The sequence below is a fragment of the Suricata suricatta genome, chromosome 1 (genome assembly GCF_006229205.1).
Source record: "Suricata suricatta isolate VVHF042 chromosome 1, meerkat_22Aug2017_6uvM2_HiC, whole genome shotgun sequence".
Taxonomy (NCBI): domain Eukaryota; kingdom Metazoa; phylum Chordata; class Mammalia; order Carnivora; family Herpestidae; genus Suricata; species Suricata suricatta.
In genome coordinates this window covers 161,635,862-161,651,444 of record NC_043700.1, presented here as the reverse complement: position 1 = coordinate 161,651,444, position 15,583 = coordinate 161,635,862, and the positions used below count along the sequence as shown (strand labels likewise).

At 47.1% G+C, this 15,583-nt stretch overlaps 1 protein-coding gene across 9 annotated transcripts in view; it reads right to left on the bottom strand.

Annotated features, from left to right (window-relative positions):
• APBB2 (amyloid beta precursor protein binding family B member 2) overlaps positions 1-15,583 on the bottom strand; it is a 381,984-nt gene that overhangs the window by 23,174 nt on the left and 343,227 nt on the right. For 4 of the 9 annotated variants that reach the window (XM_029946674.1, XM_029946683.1, XM_029946712.1 and 1 more), the window contains one exon: positions 2,962-2,967. The exons of 4 other annotated variants lie outside the window; for them this stretch is intronic. In XM_029946674.1, coding sequence (XP_029802534.1) covers positions 2,962-2,967 — 6 coding nt within the window. Of the gene's footprint in view, positions 1-2,961; positions 2,968-15,505; positions 15,580-15,583 lie in introns of those variants that run through there. One more of the 9 variants, XM_029946741.1, reaches the window with a different exon arrangement.

Sequence of the window (15,583 nt, the reverse complement as noted above, 5' to 3'; positions counted from 1 at the left end):
CTTTTCCTACCTCTCTCCCCCGCAGCGCTCTTACATAAATGGGATTTGCTTCTGTGTTTCTCTCTCCTCAAAAGGAACTCATGAGGCACCTTCAGACCTCTCAGAGGTTAGCCAGGCTAACATTAAAAAGCCGCGTCTATACAGGCCCAGGGAGGTGGCACCTGGGGTATTTCAGTGGTCTGAAACTTGATTTGCTTAACGAATCAGCTTGTTCCACTGAAGGAATGCTGCCGCTGAGCCAAAACATGTATTTTTTCCGAAATGATGAACTGAAATTTGCCTCCCTGAAACTCTGGCTTGTGGGATCAAGCTTTGCTTCCTGAAGCTGCCCAGATTGAGTGACCCTGTCACCTACAGGACAGCCCAGGCTTGTCTGGGAGTGACTCTCTCCCCTCTTTTCTAGGAGATTCCTTTCCATTCAGACTCTCACCAAATCGCCGCCGCTAGCGGTCCTGACCCGGTCTCCACAAAAGGTGAGGCCTTCCACGTAATCTGTGTTTGCTCAGGTCAAAAAAAACATGTTGTTTGATGCTGGGAGTTTGTGGTGGCTAGCACAGGACAGGCATTCAGTTCATAGGAGATGACATTATAAATGAGGAAAAAGAACTAAAAGAAAAAGCCTCCTTAGAAATCCTGTCCCCTTATCCACGAGTGATGTTTTCATAATCATTTGCATTCATATGAATCATATTAAGACTTGCTGAGGGGCGCCTGGGTGGCTCAGTCGGTTAAACATCCAGCTTAGGCTCAGGTCATGATCTCGCGGTTCGTGGGTTCAAGCCCTGCATTGGGCTCTGTGCCGACAGCTAGCTCAGAGCCTGGAGCCTGCTTCAGACTCTGTGTCTCCCTCTCTCTCTGACCCTCCCCTGCTCGTGTTGTCTCTCTCTGTCTCTCAAAAATAAATAAAAAACGTTAAAAAAAAAAGACTTGCTGAAATATAGAAAGACCTTTCCTCCCTGCTTGTCTTTCTGTAGAATCTTAGAAGTCACCAGAGTTGCTTTAACTGCACAGCACAGGACCCACATGCAAATAAGGACAACTAGCAGCCAAGAAATTTGATGGAAACCTTACACGTCTTAGCCCTTTATGACCATGGGCTTTAGCTCCACGTTGTGCTCCCTGCTCTGGGCCCGGAGGGAGGAGGAGTGCGCGTCTTTGCCTCACTGCTCTTATTTTCTGATTGGACTTTGAAAATCTCATTTTGGGGATGGGAGGAGGGGAGAGGAAGAAAGGGGATGAGAACAATCATCCTCCTAGATGGCCAACCAGAATGTTACACACACACGATTTTTTTTTTTAATTTTAGCCAGTGGCACATCAGCAGGCACGACTAATCTCACAGAGCTCATGCTCTAGCTTCGTAAACTCAACTTTTTTTCTCCTTTGCAAGCTTCAGCAGATGCTAAGATCAAAGACACTAAGTTCCTGGGACGCCCCTCAGAGGGCCTCCCAGTGGCTCATCACCTGGGTAAACACACATTCTCCACAGGGAATCCTTCACTGCGCACCTCCGTGAGACACATACGCCGTGTCAACAGCAGATTTGGAATTCTGTCCCCTGCACATCATCAAGGTGGCTTTGGCGGACCACAAGGGGTAACCCTCTCAAGGGCAGGGTCTTGCTGTTCATATTCAGAGTTTCCCACGGAGGAGACCAGAATAATTACAGAGGGTAGGAACTAGCGGATGTCTGAAAATATCCTCGGCATAGATTCGGACAGGACCTCTCATTATTTCAGATGAGAGAGCTCATATTCCTCATGCTCTGGAAGCTTCCACCCCCTCCAGAAACTAGAGGCTCCCCAAAGATAATTAAAGATTCAGTCAAGTTTGCAGATTCTCGTAACCATACCCTCAGGAAGACTGATCCTGGAAGTGTTACCCGGCCAGTCAATGCTGCCGCCCTTTCCCTCCTCACCACTGAGCATGGACAACAGGTGGAGACAGCTCGGCCCCAACCAGGTGAGAGCTTCCCTGAAATCGACTCCAGTGCCCCCAGGTGACTGCTGATGTCTCCTCACTTTGCCAAGCAGTAACCACAACCATTCTTTCAGAGAGAGAAATTTCAGGGGCACCTGGGTGGTTCAGCTGCTCAAGTCATGATCTTGCGGTTCACAGGTTCGAGCCCCGCGGCAGGTTCTGTGCCGACAGCTCAGAGCCTTGAGTTGCATCGTAATCTGTTTCCTTCTCTCTCTGCCCCTCCCCCACCCACACTCTGTCATTCTCTAAAAAAATAAACATTAAAAAATATTTTTAAATAAGAAAAATTTCAAAACTTTCTTCTTCCACCAAAACCAGAGCTTTAATTAAGTGATAAAGCATGGAGCTTAAAGCCCCCAGTCAGCCAAATGGGCAGGCTGACATCGAGAGCACGGGAACCACATGCATGTGAGGTAAATGCCTGCTTTTTACTTCAGCTATAGCCTTTCCAGAGTTTGTTCATCTAGATGTGGGAAAGGAGAAGAAGTCCATATACTTTGACTAATAATCGAGATTGAAATGGAGTCAGTCCTTCTGGCCATGAGCCTAGAGCCAAACCTTCCCAATGAAACTCCAGAGAATACGGAACTTAAGCCCTAATATTCATTCTTCAAGAAGCATGACAAGCCTGATACAACATGGCACCCAACATTAGTATTTCTTCCCCCGTTTCCTGCCCAGCATGCGGATCCGACCCCTCCCAGCCATTACTGAGTTACCCCTTCGTTCCTGTTACCCCTTCGTCACCTTCCCCAAACACAGCCAGATGTGGGGCCGTGGACCCAGATGCACTTCCATGCTCTGTTTTCAATGAGGACACAGGAGAATGATGACGATACAAGGTCAAACAGAACACGGTTCCGCCTTTCCAAGACGAGGATGCCTGTGGGGGTGGCAGTATGGCATGAAGAAAGCAAGAGAGCTGTGCCAGACACTTAAAGGACACCATGAAGAGCGAGAAGTGAAAAATCGGTTGGTTACCTCTCTCTGAGTCCGGGAAGGCATGAGGGAACAGAGCAGAAACAACACGTTAGCGTTCACACGGCATCCAGGAAACTGAACAGTCCCGTTAACAGCAACTCGGAGCTGACGTCCCCTCTCATTTCCCAACTCTGCTGCAACGAATAGCCTTTGGGTGCTTATTTTAGCCGAGCTCTGTCACACAGAAGTGTGTATTTCGAGCCATGTTACGATGAAGCCAAGAGATGCCAGCTGAGTTTAGAGGCAACATATCAACCGGGGGAGGTAATCACGCTTAAAATATCACAGTCAAATACAAGAAACTGTTTGCAGTCAACACTGGCAAAGCGCTTATCTTCCTCTTCTAGCTCTACCGGCTCCCGTAAAAAATGTGCAGAAACAACGATGTGGATACAGCCTTACCTGTGTTACTAACTTATGACGTTCTATTAATTGAACTACAACATTATAATTGAGGTACATCATGAGAAGGCGACAGAGCAGGCATGAGCAGAGACAGCAGGAGGTCAAGGGCAGAGGTGGGCTGTGGGAGGGTCAGAAGGGGGAGGAGTCATGCGTCAGGGAAGAGAGGAGGGGAAGCAGAGAGGAAGGAGAACAATGCAGGGTTTGGGGCTGAATGCTCAGCTGCCTGGAGCTGCCTGGGTGACCCTAAAGAGGTCACTTAACCTCCTGACCCGGAGAGCCCCCCATTCCCTTGGTCTTGTCATGGCTAATTTGAAAGGGGCTGAGGACCACAGACTTTCTGGATCCGTCATATGCACCGGGTAAACATAAAGCAGGTGGACTGAAGACGCAGGGGGCACCAGATAATGAGAAGGAAAGGGAGAAACCCAAGTTTCACAGAAACCTGCTCTTGCAGGGGCCCCATGGCCAGGGTCACGGAGCGGCCGGCGGGGCCCTGCAGACACGAGAACTCAGGTCATGGAGGGAAACAGCCGGCACGCCGTGTGGTGAACCACCGTCACGGAGCAGAGACAGGGCTTACATCCCGGTGCAGAACGAGGACCGTGACAGACCATCCAGTGGGGGGATCCAAACAAGCCAACAGCCCAAATCTCAGATACATGGTCTCGTATGAAAAACAAAGTTGGAGTGTGTATTTTAACATCCACATAGTAAAAAATCTAGAACATCATAACATGCACATTGTCAACTGTTATCTAGACGGAGGACATTATGGAGAACTTGCTTTAATACATGTATCTGAATATTCTACAACAGGCACATGTGATTTTTCCACTACAGATACGTAAATATCTACCTCGATATTTCAGGGAGCCCACTGTGATAAGAGCACTCCAAAGCAAGGTGACAGTACTGTCACATGTGACTGCCACACAGTGACACTCCCAACAACGACCCTTTCTTGAGCACTGACTCCGTGTGGCCCAAACAGCAACCCAATGAGGTAAGTTTTCCTGTTCTCACTGATAAAGAGAAGACAAGTTCAGAGAGGTTGAAGAACTTGACGGAGGCCGCACGGCGAGTACGTGATGAAGTCAGGGTTTGGTGTAGGTCTGCAGGCCTCTCTAAGCCGGGCTTCTTACACTTCCTCGTTCACAGTCCTGTGGAACCACTGCACGATTCGTGTCCCCAGTGACCCAGAGGGTTACCATGCACAGGTGTTCAAGATAAGAGCAAAGGTTTTGGCAAAGAACCTGGGGCTTCACACGCACAGGGGAACCTCCTTCCCTTTCCTTGGCCTGTGAACTTGTGTTGGGGGAGAAGGCGGCTGAAAATTCGCGAGAGACCCTTTAGGCTGAGTACATAGACAGAGCTGTGTTCAGATCCTTCTGGTAGCGGTGTTCCCTGGGTACGTGACTCACCTTCTCTTTTTCCAGGGCTCCCTCTATGTGCCAGGCACGCTGTTAGACGGTGTGCCCCTTCGAAGCTGCGTGCTCATCAGTGCAAAGGGGATAAGGACCCTGGCTCAGGGTAAGGTGAGAAATTAAATTAAATGAGACGGTATGAGTACAAGAGTGCCTGGCAGGTAACAAAGTGCAATAAACAGCTTCCTTCCAGTTATCCTTGCTGAGTCGTCGGAGGTCTCAGGTCTCAGCTGGGTCACGTGGGGCAGCACTGGAAGTGACATGTCTCCTGGGGGAAGTCACCGGGGACATCTTTCTGGCCATCTCAGAGTTGCTGGGCACTGTCTACCACAGGTGGAGGGGCAGTCACCTGCTGCTCATGCCCCTCTGTCAAGGTTAGCCCATGGATGCAGTTTTAGATCATCAAAGGATCCAAAGACCTGGGTTCTAGTCCCACAGCGAATGAGCACTGGGTAAGTCTCTTACCCTCTCTGAGTCTTGGTTTCTCATTTCAGATGAGATGGTTCTAGAATTACTTTGTGCTCAGACTTTTTTTTTTTTTTTTAATCAGAAAAGGGTCTGTTAGAAAGCTCTGCCTCTTAAAAACAAAAAAGAATGAAGCAGTAGCGTTTCCCTGGCTAGGTTTTGATTTATACCAAATGATTTTAATTTTTTACTCTTAATAAAAAAAAAGCCTAGGCCTCCTGTACAGCAAAAACTTTGCCCAATGAGGTTCAATCTGGAGACCTGAGAATACAGTCTGTTTCTTTTGGGTATAATTGCTATGGAAGCCATGGGTATTTTGGATCAGACCCATTACTAGCGATTTGCTAAGGAAGCAGCATCTATATGCAGCCACGGAGGGTTTTTCCCTCCGAAGGTGGAACTTGGAAAAATGATACTGCAAACTTTTACCAAGGTTCCTTCTTTTGGGGTTAACAGACACTGCTTGATTTGGGTGTGGAAGTAAAAGCCTGCCACAAATGGGGACTTGAGAGCAATCTTTGAACTGTCTTTCAAAAAATGCAGAAGAATCAAAGTGGCAGCTGCTTCACTGCTCTGACACCTTGTACGTCTGCCAGGAAGACAGCCCTGCCCAAAGCTGGGCTCCCGCACGCTGAGCATCCCTCCAGGGGGCTAAATGTGGAGTCGGGCACGAGCTGACTCCCTTCTCACTGTACGGGATGCAGTGGGAAGAATTCAACTCCGGGATTAATTCCGCACCAGCCACGCACCCGAGGCGGCCTGATCAGTATGCTCTCAGCAGCCGCTTCTTGGGAAAATGAACGTGGGAGTAATTGGCAGTGTTTCCATTAAAATAAGCCTGAAATAACAGAACGACTTGGCGTGTGTAACTGGGCATCCAAATGAATAGGAAATTCCTCAAAATAAACAGCACACCAGAATGACAATGTCCATTCCAGCTTTTTGGAGGAGGACCCGGCTCCCAGCCCCCCCCCCCGCCCCCCCCGCCCCGCACGGCCCCTACTTCACATGCAGCGCACGCCCTCTACTTTTCACAAACTGAGCACATAAAGCAAAGATTTGCCAGAGTGCTTCTCACTCCATTTTTGCAGAACTCTGTTTCATGCTACTTTTTGATGCCTGTCTTTCATTACTGGGGGTTCTGAGCACCAGCACAGACCAGCATTTGCCACAGGACAATGAAGCAAAAACTAAAACTTTATGTCCTGGAAGTTTTTCACACCAACTCCTCAGCCTGGCTGTCTTACGTTTTCTCCCAGCTTCAAGGGTTTTTTGTTTTGTTTTTTAACCCTGACATTTATTAGCTGTTTGTCCTTGGTCAAGGCCCTTAGCCTCTTTGTTCTTCAGTTTATTCATCTGTAAAATGGGACTAATAGTGGCACTAATTCCTTAAGAGTGCTCTGAGGGTTATACTCCTTAATCCGTGTAAGGCTCACGGTGTGAGAGCATCCAGTGTGGACTGGGCACGCATGCCAAGCAGTGCACTAACCAACTGTGAAGGAGAAGGTCTGCGACAGGGAGTCTCCTAACCTGCTGTGGATCCTGGAACCTTTTGGAATCAGATGAAAATACTCCAGAAAGAAATGTGCATGGACCCACAACTTTATGCACAACCTTAGGAGGATGGGGGAGAAGGTTCCACACCCCTTGAAACTCAGTTATAGGCCCCTTCAGAATCCACACCCTGCAGGTAAAAGAGCTGCGAACTGAATTCTGGATTTATGCAGATTTACCATCTGGTGTCTGGAATTTCAGAGAATTCAGCTCAGGGAAGGGCTCTGTCCTTCTCAGGACCAAGTGGGACCAGAAGCACCTGTCTTTAATGAGTGTGCCTTAGTCTGCAAGCTAGTTCGCTCCCCACCTCCCTCTCCTGCACCCCTCCCCGGACCCTCCCCCGCCCCCCAGCACCGCACAGCCTGTTAACTGGCAGAACTTGCAGAAGCAGGGAGTCAGAGCTCCAACAGGAATAAGTGTGAAGATAAGGACCTAAAGTGGTATAAGGTTATTGAAATTCAAGGCACATTCTTCTAAACAAAGGACTTTCTCTTGCCACTGGAGAAAAGACACAATAGTTACCAGCCAGCTTACTAATGAGGGAAAAAGGGATATTTGAGAGCAACCAGGAAATTAGATTTTTTTTTAAAGTCCCTGTTTGAAGAGAGTAAGAATTAACAAGCATCTGCTTTCATTTGAAATGTACTACAGTACAACAACAACAAAACAACCTTGCTTCTCTGAATATCTGAGCCAAGAGAACGCATGTACACCTTACACTTACTTCTCACTTGAGAAGTAACTCATGCCATGTTACGGTTTCAAGGTTTAAAGTTTAGGGCGTATTCAAAGGAACGAATTATGTAAATTATATCCAAACCGTGAAACCATGGGCTGGCTTCCTTCCGGATAGTAGTAGAGGGAGAAAAAATAAATACTCCAAAGGCTCTTCTCTGACTCGGACACAGTAGCGGGAAGAAGACCAGGCTATACTAGGCAAGTGGTTTCCAGGTAAGAAGTGTCACAGGGACCAAAGCACCAGGACGATATAGACGAGACTCCCAGTTAGAACCATGGTGAGTCTGTGGGTGAATTCTCTTCAACTGCATGCACCCAGCTATGTGCAGGGCCTCTTCCAGGGAAGGCACATTCCTAAATCTGTTTCTGAATTTGCAGGGGTATTTAGGGCTCTCACTACAGAGAGCCAATCCTCCTTTCTCTGCGCACAGAAGAGTGTCGGCACGGCTAACACAAAGAGTCAACACATTTGATCACTGGATCTTTGGAAACTTCCATCTAGATACAAGTATTCTTGATATTCTGTAAACTTAGTAATACTTCAACAAAAACAGACATAAACGCTAGGATGACTGACTGACTGATAACGAAATCACAACAGCAGCTCCCCTCTTACTGAATCTGCTGCCCACCCAGGCTCTGTGCCTCGCACACGTTATTGCCAGGCTACACAATAACCCTGCTCTCAAGATCTACAAATGGAAGCTGCAGGTGTGCCTGCAGGGTCTCTCCTCCTTTGTGGTGTGGTTCTAGGGTACCTGGCACCTGAGCCTGCCTCCCTTCTCAGGACCCCACCCCTCGAGGAAGAGAGGGGCCTTAGCTCGCCACTCCCATCTCTTTCCTATTGGATTTTTGGTTCCCCCACAGCTGGACCTGGTGACAAAAAGTTAAGTGTTCTCTATTTGGTTTAAATGACGTTCCCAGGAAAAGGCTGAGGGTTTCATCCTTTACACAGCAGCCAATGATCCCGTTGCTGCCCTGCTTAGGATCCCCTCCCAAACCCCCGTCTCTCCTGACCTCACTTTCTGCCTCACCCGCCACCCGCTGGGCTCCAGCCACACGCCTGACCCTTCCGTGTTCTCAAACACTCAAGCCTATTTCTACGGGATCGTTTCTGCCCGCACGTCTCCAATGGGAAAGCTCCTCCATATAGTCATCACTTCCAAAAAACCCCCTCTGGGCCACCCTGTCATCGTCAACACCTGCAGCCAACTAACGCTACCCTGCCTGGCTGTGACACTTCCTTCTACCCCACAAGAAAGTAAAATCAGTGTGAGCAGGGACTTTCCCGCTGTGTTCACTGACCACTGCCCGCCACATAGTGCCACATACTCAATAAATGATTTTGAATGAATGAATAACTAAATAGGGTAAACAAAGAACTCCTGCCCCCACCCCTTACTCCTAATCATGTCGGTAAGAACCCAAGGCAACGATCCTGTGAGTAACGGAGTTGGCTGAATTTCTCTCTCTCCTGCTACTGTTCACCACAGATGGTACATGACTTCAGTTCATATTCTGTTTTCATGTCATCTGAAATCACACTGTTAATAAAACATGTAGCTCACAGGAATGGGCATGGAGGAGAGTTGTGAAAAGATTATCAATCCCTTGCGACTCTATCTGAACGTGAAGCAAATCTATACTTTGATCATCTCCAGCCGGAACAAGTGTTTCCAGAGCCCCTAACGAGATTCCTTCTTCAGAACATTTGTCTAAATGAAAAATGGTTCCTCTGCTCCTGAAGAAATCAATATATAAATTTCCATTGTATATTGATTTCTATCAAGATGTATCAGGTCCTCGGAAAGTTTTCTTTATATTTGTACTCTAAAAGATATAAACCTTTGCTTATCATTTAGAGAAAAACTCCAGACGACACATTTCCGTTACACCAAGGCAGAGGACGCAGGAAGGGCCATGAAGCATCACAGAGCGCTCCCGACAGGCTATCTTAGTGGCAGTTAGCTTTTCGACACAATTTGAAAGCACACCCAACTTTTCTAGTCAGTAAGGTTACTTTTTATATGCGGCAGGTCTCCTGGTTCCAGACTCTTTTTTCTTTTCCATCGAATGTGAGGAATCTTTAAAAAACAAAAACCACATCTCACCACGGTAGCAATCTGTTTCTACTGAGTTTACCTTTCTCTTACTGTTCATATTTGCTCATACTTGACAAATGCAATTAATGTACCACCTTGAAGAAGCTTAAGTGTGAGCTTGGGAAATGAATGAATAATGGTTTGTCACAGAAGTACCCCAAACAGCCTGTCCTTCTCCCGGAATTCGGTTGGGAGGCGTTTTCAGAATGCCCCAAAGCTGGCCAAAAGTGACTGAACCTTCTCACTTCCGAAAAACAAGGTCCCTATTTTGAGCTGTTGCTGTGAGTTCCACTCGGGTCCTTTAAATCAGGGGTGGAAAACTAAGGCCCCAGGATCACAGAGCACGGGCCCCCTGCTGTTTTTATAAAGAGTCACTGGAACACGGCCACACCCATTGTTTCCTCTGGTCTACGGCTGCTCTTGCATTCTGGTAACAGAACTTGAGCACCTGAGTTTACCCACAGAGCCCAAATATTCAGTATCAGGTCTTTTCCAGAAAAAGTGCCTCGCCCTGCTTAGATGACAACCTGATCCAGGGGTGTAACACGTAGAACAACAGTGAGATTAGGACCAGCTAAATAATTGTGAGGCCCCATGAAAATGGAAATGGGAGGCTCCGCGGGAGGAGACCGAGAACTGCTAGATGGTAAGAGCACAGCATTAAACCAAGCACACGCTAAACCTGCCCAGCAGCGAGAGATGCTGGAATAATCCTCGTTGTGGGTGACAAAACTCCAAGGCCAGCTGGAAACTAGTCTACCCCCCATGCAGGGATAGGAGTGCTTCCAATCTGCAGCTTCTTCAGAACCAAAACCACTTTTGCTCAACTGAAATCTTACATGTCCATCCAGCACGCGAATCAGAGTCGATACGGAGCGTTGCCATTTTATTTCAAAAAGGTCACGTGCAGGCTATGAATGTTTTTGTGGGGGGGGGGCGGGGTAAGGGGACAGAAATCACACCAGACCTCTTGCAAACAGCATTTTCATGTAATCTGCCAAACAGATGCATGCTTTGACATGACAGAATCAGGCCAAATCGCCCCCAACTGTCAACTGTTCTCTCTCTGCAGCTGCTTTTCCTCTATCATAATTATTTCAACTGTCATAATTTATTCATCCCCAGACAAGCTTACGTGTTCCAGGGTAACTAGTCCGGGCATCCAGGTCAGAAGGGCTGGCAGCCCCCATCACTTCCCCCTGCCTGCAAGACTCAAATTCTGATTGGAGAAGGGATATTTTCTACATCAGCTATTTTTTTGCAAAACCAAACCAAAGTTGATTTCAAAACCAAAGTTTAACTGACAAAGACACGGCAAACTTTCAAGTTCATAAATTTGAAGGGGGAAGGGTGCAAAATCATCCCATCGGAAACCAAATACTTTATTTCTCTTTTACGGGTAACAAGGAAATGGCTTTTCTAGCTCACAGAATGCTCAGTGATTTTCCCACAAAGTTTCTCCTTCTGAATCAAGATACATATGGAATAACTTGTTTGGGACAAAATATCAGTTGTCTGGACTCTGCAGAATGTCCCATGTGAAATAAAGAACTTCAAATGCAATTATCAATGGTTTCTTGTAAAATTGAAGCAAAGGTAAAGTAATTCCATATGGATTAAAGCTTAAACCTGTCTTTTTTATTACACTGATCCTTTACTATTTATTTATTTATTTTGAGAGAGGTGGGGATGGAGGGAGAGTGAGCATGCATGTGTAGGTAAGGGACAGAGACAGAGAGAATTTTGAGCTGTCAGTACAGAGCCTGGCTCAGGGCCTGAACCCATAAACTGTCAGATCATGACCTGAGCCGAAATCAGGAGTCAGACGCTTAACCGACTAAGCCACCCAGGCGCCCCTGATCCTTTATTTTTACGACAGAACAGAGAAAATGTTCAAAGGTCTGATACCAGTTGAGAAACACAAGTCAGGGCAATGAAGCGGGAAAATATCCTGGAAGAATGGGCCTATGCACAGCTTACCCACACTGGGGAAGAAAACAAAATTTAGTCAAGGTCTTGACACAACATAAATTGAAACTGAGTTGCTCCACTGCTTAATAACTTTGCCCTTAAACAGTCATTATTTTTCTTTAAGTTTATTTATTTATTTAGAGAGAGAGTATGCTTGTGTGCTCGGGGAACATGCACACGGGTGGGGGAAGTGCAGAGAGGGGGAGAGAGAATTCCAAGCAGGCTCCGTGGTCAGCAAAGAGCCCAACATGGGGCTCAAACTCATAACCTGAGCTGAAATCAAGAGTCGGATGCTTAAAAACAGAGCCACCCAGGTGCACCGGTCATTATTTCTTTTATTATGTATTTCAAACAGAAACGAACAATGAATCTAACAATCCAGTGGTCCTAGAATACTCCTCTTCCTTCATTTAGTTTCCATAGCCCATTTGTCTTCCTTCCCTCTACCACAACTTTGATCTTTTTGGGACTGGGACTTGCTAGCTGGTCCCCCAACTTCCACTCCTGCTCTGGACATCCATTCCCCTCACAACATTCGCTGAAATCTTTTTTTTCTGAGAGAAATTAGATCCTGGTATTCCTCTGGTCACCACCCTTCAAAGGCTTCTTGTGGCATTAAAAACAAAACCGGAACCTTCAACCACAGCCAAAAAGCCACATATAACCATGTCCCCCCCAAACCTCTTCTACTCCAGCGCATACCACTGGCTCCCTGCTCCTGGCTCCAACCATGCTGGGCTCTTCTGATTCTTTTTTTTTTTTAATGTTTTTTATTTATTATTTTTGAGAGACAGAGAGGGACAGCACAAGCAGGGGAGGGTCAGAGAGAGAGGAGACACAGAATCTGAAGCAGGCTCCAGGCTCTGAGCTAGCTGTCAGCACAGAGCCTGACGTGGGGCTCGAACCCACGAGCCGTGAGATCATAACCTGAGCTGAAGCTGGATGCTCAACCAACTGAGCCACCAAGGCGCCCCTCCTCTCTGATTCTTGAAAATGCTGAGGCTCTTTCTCTGAGCCTCCTACTTGTTCCCCACATGCCTGGCTTCTACTCAGCCTTCACGGTCAGCTCCAATGTCACTTCCTAGGGTAGACTGCCTCTTGATGGTCCCTTTCCCCACTGAACTACTCAGCTGCATTCTCTGTGCCACTGACCATCTCCATGGCACTTATAATCCATATCATCTTGCTTCCTACTTCTTCTTGGCTTATCTCCTGTCTTTTTGGACCCTGTCTGTCTCATTCCATCATGTACCTCCCAAGAGGCCTGACACAAAGATGTTCTAGATCTGCTGAACAGCAAGACCATCTATAGATTATACATATCAAGTGCATGGGATGGTCAAGGTGAAACCCTCAAAACAGAAAATGAAGTCTTTTCATCTATATTAATTCATCTGCCCATTCGACAATTCAATTAGTTGTGAAGAACATCTCATCCCAGGACCAGAGGAATCCAAAGGTTGAAGAATTTCTCAAAATGTTATATTCTGTGTTTAAAATAGGCACTTAGAAAAGAACAAGTTACACTACTAGTTAATGTTTTCATATAACCCGAGGGATCTGTGGAAAACTCTGGAAACCCAGATGAGCAAGAAATTATAGGTCATTAATATACTCCAACAAAACAAAACAAACAAAAAACCATGAAAAGTATAGAGAGAGTAAATAGGGGTTTTCCAACAGTGTTCTGGGTCCTTAAATCTAGGAGTCACCTCTTTACACTCGGGAGACTATGGACAGATGGAAAGCTTTGCTCAGTCAGTGGTACAGAATGAAATCCATCTCCCTGAGGGGTTGTTAGAGATGAAAGCCGTTGAGGTGAGACCAGGAGATTGCATGACTGATAGATTTTGAAGCAGACGGAGGGACCACATCCAAATTTACAACACCCCTGTGCCAACTCTTTTAGAACTCAGCTTCTGGCCTTCCCCACGGTCCCAGAAGACCGACTCCAGTGCACAAGGACCCACCGGCCTGATTAATACCTACACCCTTAGCAAGGAGGTGACCTTGGTCCCTCCTGTGTGTACCTACCACCCTGGGCTCAGCTGGCTTCCAAGGCGGCAGCCAGCAGCAACACCCTCTTGACCCATCTCCGTGTTTCCATACTACTCCTTAGGTGTGCTCCAGTTCTAAGGATCTGAGACGGGTCCTGTGACAGCATTATGTGAGCTCTAAGAAAAGCAAGAAGGTACTGGCTGCAGCTCCCATTTTAATCACTAGCGCTAATGCCCAGCACATAGCAGGTGTTCAATAAATACTTATTAAATAAATAATCCCCATTGCTCAGAAGCTGGGACTCACTAGAATGACAGAGGAACTCACCAATGCACCAGGTGTCAGAAAGGTGGGATTCTTGACCCACCCGGCACACAGCCTGTGCCTTCACTCTGAGCCTCACTTACTGCTGAGCCAAGAGCGATGGTACCTTCTTTGACAATAAGGGCTGATGCCTTGTGGAAAGTCTTTCCCTGTTAAGCTTCTTATTCACATTTCATTTTGGACAACACAGCCACCAACAACTTTTACAAAATTATGGACAAGGGGCACCTGGGTAGCTCAGTCAGTTAAGCGTCTCTTGATTTCGGCTCAGGTCATGATCTCACGGTGTGTGAGACTGAGCCCCACGTCAGGCTCTGCACTGACAGTGTGAAGCCTGCTTGGGATTCTCTCTCTCCCTCTCTCTCTGCCTTCCCCTGCTCACTCTCTCTCTTTCTCTCAAAAATAAATAAACATTAAAAAAAACAAATTATGGACAAAATTTTCAACTAGGGATTTAAGGCTGCTTTCTTCATAATAGGTTATGCTTCTAAGTCCCTGGAAAAGGCTTCAGGACACCAAATAATTCCTTTTACAAAGCAGGACCAACTAAAAGGCAGTGGCAAAGATCCGAACTTTAGGGAGAAAACTTGCAAACCTCTTTTGTGTCAGAGTTAAGGCTGGAGGAGAAACTGCCCAATGTCTAAGGAACCCAAAAAGTGAATACCAGGAGAACAGGTGTGACCCACCATTCAGGATTCAAGTCAAGCCCGGCTACAGCTGCTGTTATAAAAAGAAAGAAAAAGACTAATGGGATTGTCTGCACCTCCGCCTTCTCCCACCCAAGGCAGTAATGAAGATTCACAGCCACACATTAATTAGGGAATCAATACATGTGCCTGGTTACAATACCGGTACAGGGAAAAGATAATGGCGAGAGAAGGCACAGATTCCCTGAGACCCCAATCAAATGCTGTACACACTATTTACATCATGTTTTTCTTTATTAAAAAAAAAAAGCAAACAAACCTCCCGTTTCCATGCCAAGAGCAAGGAGGTGATAGGTTAGCCGATTTTCTACATTTTGGGAATTTGAAACACTCTGTCACATGGAAGTCACACAGTTGTTCGAAATCATATAACTAATATTATTGTAAATGCAGTCTTTTTACACTAAAGAATATTGATTTTAATCCAAAAATTGGATTATCAAGATCCTGCAATTATTTTTCACTCCTAATGGACAAGAAGACATACATGTGGATTCACCAGACGGCACGTGCGATGCATATACCCATTTACTCAATCACAACACTGGCCACAAGAGAAATGCCCAGAGCAGAGCCTCCCAACGGCCCACCACTGAACAGCTTCTGCTGCGTTTGTCAATTGGGATCAAAAGCCTCCTGCATCCCACCCCACCCCTCCAATTCATACAAGCTTCACCCTTCTCGCCAGCGAGGCAGAAAGATCCCCGCTTAGCCCTCCAGCTGCCCACGACCAGGCACTTCGCTAAGCGCCGGAGAAAGGAGCGTGCAGCCTTTGTCCCGCGGGTCTCCCGGGCCCGCCTCGCTGTCCCCGCGAGCCAGCTCGGGCTCGGACCCCGCTCGTTACCTCTGCACGCACCTGCAGACAAAGGCCCGCCGCCCCTTCCCCACGATTCTCAACCTTGGCCTCTCGCGCGGCCCCGGCGCTGGGACGAGG